Raw genomic sequence first — 7,247 nt, 5'->3', positions numbered from 1 at the left:
CTAACTTTGGTGACGTAGACCGATTCTACCCCTAACGGGGTAGTAATCAAGTGTTCTAACCACACTTCAAAAGGTTAGTGGCGACTCCACCACACATCGTTTTTCACGAAAATTCACATTTTCAAAATACACATTCATTTTTCCTAGTTCGCACGCCGAACCCATTTTTAAACCAGAGATTGGTTCTCTGGGCCGGGTCCGGGACGTCGCGACAGCTTGGCGACTCCGCTGGGGACCGTTGAGAGTTAAGCCAGTGATTAATTAAGAATTATCCCGATCTCAAATCTAAATAAGCCTTTTTGATTACTCCCTTTCATTTTTGTACAAATTTGGTTACATATGCATGAATGTTCTGAATAATGGATGGATGTGGGGTAGGGGGTGTAGGTTGAAATGGTTAAACTCACACACTCTCACAGCTCTACACCCGGGCTTTCCCAGTTAGGATTAGAAAGGAGTGTAATAGTGCCAGTTCCCATGTGGCATGGCCTATGGGAACCCGCGAACCACTCCGCTCAGTGCAAACTTTTTCCGGACCTCTGTGAGGGAGGATGAAGTTTCAATCTGGGGACCTTTTTCAATAAGGGTTAGAGCTTAACCACACATGATTTTCCATAATCCCTTGCCTAGGGTAGAGCCTCGGAGGACCTTATGTACATAATTACCCCGGGATTAAGACAGAGGCTCCATCCTTCTCCCTATGATTTAATATGATTATAACTTGAGATTTAAAACATGTTGCATCCTACATTTCATTCTAGGCATTCCCATCTGCTTGGCCAAGGTTCTGTTTAAAATCCGACTCATGGGGAGCACAGTAGTCCATCATGAAACCAAACTAGTGGTACAATTGTACTCCGAAAGTCAACAAAAGAAGAGGGGCGACAGCACAAGTAAGGAATCGGTGCCTGAGATACCAGACAGGGTTGACATCAACGCTCGATCCAATTCCTTAAAGGAGCTGAGAGACATTTGGAAAGGGTGGACGCCTCAGAGACGATTGACTTTTTCTCAGACGTACGGGCACATCGGTTTTCTATTGCATGTTTCCGTAAACTCCCACATGATTGAAGCATTGGTGGAATTTTGGAATCCGTCGTATTGCTGCTTTACTTTGGATGGGGTAGACCTTGCTCCCACCATAGAAGAATACACTTCACTATTGCATCTGGTCAAACTGCCAACGCCTTACAGAACGTACGCACCCACTCGAACCTCTGTTGTCAAGGATTTGTTCAGGGCCACCGAGCTTAAGGTCCAGAACCTGGGAGACTCAAAGGTCACTTGGGAAAGCCTGAAAGAGTTGATGAAGAAGGAAGGAAAGGAAGAAGTCCAACTGCATCTGCTAGCGTTAGCCATCTACGGCCTACTTATCTTCCCGAAGGAACTAGGAATCATCGATCATGCCACCATTGCCTTCGTAGCACAAGTAAAGGAAGGGGTGAACCCAGTCTACGGTATTCTTGCTGAAACGTTCCGATCTCTTAACAGATGCCGAATTAGGAGACATGCTCGTTTGACCTGCTGTGTGCCATTGCTTTATGTGTGGATGATGAGCCATTTGCCATGCATCCAGGGATTCTTTCGCGCTGCTTTCTCAACAATCAGAATACCTTTAGCAGAGTTCGAAGTAGCTCGTTGGGAGGAACATGCCAGCAGGACTGAATGGAAAGACAGACTTCACAATCTAGTCAGCAAGGGGATTGTATGGCAGGCACCGTGGATCGACCAGCCCAAAGTGATATATAGATGTGGAAACCTTCCTTGGGTCCTACTGCTAGGTCCCTGGGGTGGAATATCCTATGCACCACTCATGTTCCGAAGGCAAGTAGGCGTAACACAGTTTGTGCCCATGACCCATGGACTGGCGGACGCTCGGTTCACATATGAGGATGATGATAGCCAAACGAAGATCCGAGAATTCTTTGTATCATGGAGGCATGTGTACATAGTCGAAGCAACCAGTCAGAACTCGGGAGTCCAGGAGAGTTATGAACTATGGAAACGTGACAGGGTGGACCCTCGGTTCCTGTGCAAGGAAAAAACTCTGACAGACAAGAAACGGTCGAGAGAAGCTATGTGTCCGTCTAAAAGAATGACCTCCAGAGAACAGTTTCCAAAACAGGGTCCAGTAGATCCTCAACTTAAACCAAGCAAGCGACCAAAGATTCAGGGCTCGCCATCAAAGAAAGCATCGGCAGTTTTGAGAAAAGAGAAGCAGAGACTTCAAAAGATGCTTGATCAAAAAGTCCAACAATTGAGGGAGTCAAGAGCAGAAATTGAGGAAAAATCTCAGTACATACGAGACCTAGAGAAGCAGTATGAAAAACAGAGATACTATTTCAACAAAGTACTTGAAAAGATGGAGCCTTGTGTAAACAAGGCCAACTATTGGGAAGCCCAGTACAAAGCACTGAAACAGAAGGTGGAAAGTGCAGCTCTCACAAAGTCAGAACCAACCCCAGACGATTCAGGCTGCCTCGTTAAGAGCGGACCAGGAAATCAGGATCTGACACCTGTGTAGACTAGTTGGAAGTTTTCTATTTTTCTCACTAAAAGTTGTATGAAAATTTGAAAGAAATGATAAGGATTTTTTTCAAAACCTTGGCTAAAGCACATAGGACTGCATGATTGCACCTTTTTCATACATACTCATAAACATACATTACATGCATTTATTCTGAAGGATGCGGGTTTTCATGAACAGGGAGGCGGAAACAAGTTGGACGTGACTGAGATCCAGCAAGATTGAGGCAAGTACGCACCCATACAACACCCGCGGAAAAGCTAAGGCCATGGCAGAACAGTTAGAGAGCCGTGTTCTGGGGATCGAGCAGGGGCAGGAAGAGCTGAGCAATCAAGTAAAGAAGATATTGGACCTATTGCTGAACAAAGGGAAGACAGTCCAAGATCAGGATCATGAAGAAGAAAATGAACCTATCCACCCGCCCGGTTTTACACCAATTTAGGGGCAATCTTCTGGTCCGCCCCCATTCACCTCACCGCCGCATGGCACGCCACCTTTTATCCCAGCAGTGACAGGAATAGGGATGCCCTCATCAGCGGTTGCGGGTGTAGGGACAAGCAAGACTGCGACGGAATACCGTTGTGACGAATTGGAAGAACGGCTAAGGGCCATAGAGGGGACTCGGACCACCAGTACCGCCAGACCCTCAGATTACTGCCTAGTCCCTAATGTAGTCATTCCTCCAAAGTTTAAGATGCCAGACTTCGAGAAGTTTGACGGGACCACATGCCCTCAGACCCACCTCCGGATGTATTGTCAGTCGATGGCCGCCTATACCGATAATGAGAAGTTGATGATGCATTGCTTCCAAAGCAGTCTTACCGGGACAGCGGCTAGATGGTATGTCCAACAGAATAAGGCCCAGATCCGCACGTGGGGTGACTTGGCCGATGCCTTTGAAGCGCAATATCGTCATATCTTGGAAATGGCTCCAGACAGGATGTTTCTTTCCGAAATGGAAAAAAAGCCAACAGAAATTTTCAGGGAGTATGCACACCGTTGGAGAGACGCGGCCACTCAAGTGGACCCTCCGGTCAACGACCGTGAGGCAATATCGATGTTCGTAGGGACGTTAAAAGATCCCTACCGTTCACATCTAGTAGGGTCCACTCCTCATAACTTCATGGACATTGTGTCGGCAGGGGCCAGAGTGGAAGCCGACGTCAAAGCTGGATGGATAAAGACTGGCACTACCGATAATGGCCCAAGTAAGAAGTGGGTCAAAGGTAAAAAGGAAGAAGAGACCCAAATGATACAGGGACCTATGAGAAGCCTAAGACAGAGAAGCCGAAGTCAACAACCTAGGGGAAATTTCTACATGGAACCAGTAGTAAACCAAACACTGCATATGGGCCCCAGACCCCAGTTTGTGGCCCCCGCGCTTGTGCCAACCCAGCCGAACATACCAACTCGCCCGAGCCAGCAAACACACACGAGGAATACACCCAAGAGTTTTCAGAGATTGGAACCGATTCCCATGTCATACGCAGACTTATTCCCCCAGCTTTTAGAACAAAGGATGATATCTACCATCCCCGGGATTCCTCTCACAAATCCTCCCCCACACTGGTATAATCCCGAGGTCCGATGCGCGTACCATGCCAATTCTCCAGGGCACCCTATTGACCAATGTTGGGCCTTTAAACACAAGGTGCAAGATTTGAAGGATGCGGGTTGGTTGTCATTCGATGCGAAGCCGGTTGGTATTCAAGAGAATCCTTTGCCTGACCATGGGAAGGACAATGTCGGAATGATCGAGGAACAAGATGGGGAAAAATTCGAAAGAAGATGGGAGCAAATGAGGCTAGACTGGGTGTATAGTGAACTGACAACAGCAGGCCTAGCAGGGTTAAAGGCTATTTGCTCTAAAGGCGCCCCATGCACATGCCAAAATACTATGAAAAGATCAGTACAACAATGTGAGACTTTCCGGATTTTTCTAAGTAGCTTGATTGACAGCAAACGAGTGGAAGTTAGCCGCGTTCAGAAAACAAATGAAGTTTCAGTCATAGGGGAATCTGACCATCCCCAATTCACCAATAGACCATTTATCCCCATCATGGGAAAAACCCCACGAGTCCCAGAGGCCCCAATTCGGGTAGTGATCTCAGCCCCTCGCCCTTTCGCATACCACAGTGACCAGGCAGTGCCATGGAGGTACAATTGTGAAGTACGCACCGAAGGAGAAACTAGCAGTGCTGCTGAAGCAAGAGGGATAACCAGAAGTGGAAGGGTTTATACGCCGAAGGTCTTGGAGAAGGTGCAACCTAGCCAAGAACAGAATAGGAACCTGAAGAAGCCAGTTCAATCTCAGGAAGCCGAAGAATTCTTGAAGATTATTAAACACAGTGAATACAACATTATTGATCAACTGAAGAAGATGCCAGCCCATATCTCTGTTTTATCACTGTTGTTGAGCTCGGAAGCCTATCGGGAAGCCCTATTAAAGGCTCTTAATCAGGCCTATATTCCCCAAGACATCAGCATCGATAATTTTAACCATGTGATTGGTGGTCTTACGGCTACCAACTACATTACATTCGCTGATGAGGAGATCCCCGTGGAAGGACAAGGGCACAATCAGGCGTTGCACGTTTCCGCAAAATGTCGAGATCACATGATTGCATGAGTGTTGATTGATAATGGGTCATCTTTGAATGTCATGCCCATGACGACCCTACAAAAACTGCCTGTTGACCCGTCCTACATAAGGCAAAACAATTTGACTGTGCGGGCTTTCGATGGCACCCGCAGGGAATCGGTGGGATCTATTGAAATTCCTATGCAAATTGGACCAGTCACCTTCGACATTACATTCCAAGTCATGGCCATAACCCCGTCTTATAGCTGCTTGTTGGGGAGGCCGTGGATACATAACACCGGGGCAGTTCCGTCTTCTCTGCACCAACGGGTCAAATTTGTAGTAGATGGGAAATTGGTTTGTGTATATGGTGAAACCGATGTTATGATAACAAAGCCCACTTCCACTCCTTATGTGGAAGTCACGGAGGAGGCATTGGAGGACTCATTCCGAGCCTTCGAGATCATAAATGTCACAACTATAGTAGAAGGATCTCGAATCCCACACCCTCAGATCCCCGCCGCAGTGCATATGATGGCGTCCGAAATGATCAGACAGGGGTACCATCCAGAAAAAGGGCTCGGAAAATACCTACAGGGGATCCGAAAGCCGTTAATGCTTAAGGAAGTCAAAGACAGATATGGCCTTGGCTACATACCTACGGTGGCAGACCGAAGGAAGAAAGCTGAAGAGAAGAAGATGCGGAGGGTGGAAAGAATCACTGGTGAAACAAGCTCCAAGGAAAGACTGTACGTCCCGTCCATCAGCCAAACCTTCGTAAAAGCAGTCAATCCAACCTGGAGGCAGAATTGCGGCAATTAAGTATATCAGTATTGGATGCTGAAGTCCCGTCGAACACTTCTACAGAGTGGATCCATCATCTCCAACCAGGAGTACAGCTTCAGAACTGGAGTTCTTTTGATTTACCAGATATCATCATGTAATGATCTTTGTTTCAAGATTTGTTAGTTCTACTTTTCTTTTGTATTCCCCCGGCCACTGAAAAAATCGGGGAAGCTCTTTAATGAAAATGAATCATGCATTTCTTGTCATTTATGTGCATTTTGGAAGTCAACTGTCGAAATTTGTTTGTTAATTTCATGCAGGAATAAAGAAAATAACAACACCAGAATCCCTCGCCAAGTAATTGACATTAACTTTGAAAATCTAATCCATGAAACCGAAGTTGAAGATCAAGAAATAAACTTGTCCCCTGAAATGGAAAGAATGTTAAAGTCCGATGAAAAACCAACCTTGACCAGTAGCGATCCCACCGTCATGATTAATCTTGGAACTGAGGAAGAGCCCAAGCAGGTGAAAATCGGAGCACTACTAAAGGGTGAAGAAAAAGACAAAATGATTGAATTACTAAGCGAATACCGAGACGTGTTTGCCTGGTCGTACCAAGACATGCCAGGTTTAGATACGGATTTAGTAACCCACAAGATCCCACTTCACCCAGATTCAAAGCCAGTAAAGCAGAGGAGAATGCGGCCGGAGATGTTACTCAAGATAAAGGAGGAGGTACAAAACAGCTTGAGGCAGGATTCTTGGAGGTAGCCCAGTACCCTGAATGGATGGCCAACGTTGTCCCAATAATCAAGAAGAATGGTAAAGTACGAGTTTGTGTCGACTACCGGGATCTAAATAAAGCAAGCCTAAGGACAACTTCCCTCTCCCACACATGGATGTGTTGGTGGACAATACTGCAGGGCATGCTTTATTTCATTCATGGATGGATGCTCCGGATACAACCAGATTAGTATGGCACCTGAGGACAAGGAAAAAACGACTTTCATCACATTATGGGGGACTTTCTGCTATAAGTCATGCCATTTCGGACTAAAAAATGCCGGAGCCACTTTACCAGAGGGCTATGGTAACCCTTTTCATGACTTAATGCACAAGGAGGTTGAGGTTTATGTCGACGACATGATCGTTAAGTCGCGAAATGAGAAAGACCATGCGTTAAACTTGGAAAAATTGTTCGACGAGGCTCCGGAAGTGCCAATTGAAGTTAAATCCCGAAAATGTACTTCGGTGCTACGTCCGGGAAGCTATTGGGGTTTATAGTAAGTGAGAAAGGGATTGAGGTAGATCCTGACAAGGTCAAAGCCATTCGAGAGATGCCCTAGCCCA

The 7,247-nt window shown here is 46.3% G+C and overlaps 2 protein-coding genes across 2 annotated transcripts; both read left to right on the top strand.

Moving 5' to 3' along the window:
* The first annotated feature begins 805 nt into the window (after positions 1 to 805).
* LOC131162764 (uncharacterized) lies at positions 806 to 2,524 on the top strand. Its single transcript, XM_058119366.1, has one exon. The coding sequence runs from the start codon at positions 806 to 808 to the stop codon at positions 2,522 to 2,524; it is 1,719 nt and encodes a 572-aa protein (XP_057975349.1).
* A 271-nt stretch (positions 2,525 to 2,795) lies between these two features.
* Positions 2,796 to 5,156, top strand: LOC131162763 (uncharacterized). Its single transcript, XM_058119365.1, has 2 exons — positions 2,796 to 2,861; positions 2,970 to 5,156. The coding sequence occupies exons 1-2, from the start codon at positions 2,796 to 2,798 to the stop codon at positions 5,154 to 5,156; spliced, it is 2,253 nt and encodes a 750-aa protein (XP_057975348.1).
* Positions 5,157 to 7,247: the final 2,091 nt, after the last annotated feature.

Source organism: Malania oleifera, chromosome 8, assembly GCF_029873635.1.
Source record: "Malania oleifera isolate guangnan ecotype guangnan chromosome 8, ASM2987363v1, whole genome shotgun sequence".
Taxonomy (NCBI): Eukaryota; Viridiplantae; Streptophyta; class Magnoliopsida; order Santalales; family Ximeniaceae; genus Malania; species Malania oleifera.
This window is presented reverse-complemented; position numbering and strand designations above follow the sequence as displayed.

Excerpts from the sequence above, each read along its gene's own strand:
- LOC131162764 (XM_058119366.1), top strand. The coding sequence starts at position 806 with ATGGGGAGCACAGTAGTCCATCATGAAACCAAACTAGTGGTACAATTG.
- LOC131162763 (XM_058119365.1), top strand. The coding sequence starts at position 2,796 with ATGGCAGAACAGTTAGAGAGCCGTGTTCTGGGGATCGAGCAGGGGCAG. Across the intron at positions 2,862-2,969 it reads AGGAAGAGCTGAGCAATCAA|GGGCAATCTTCTGGTCCGCC; the intron begins GTAAAGAAGATA and ends ACACCAATTTAG.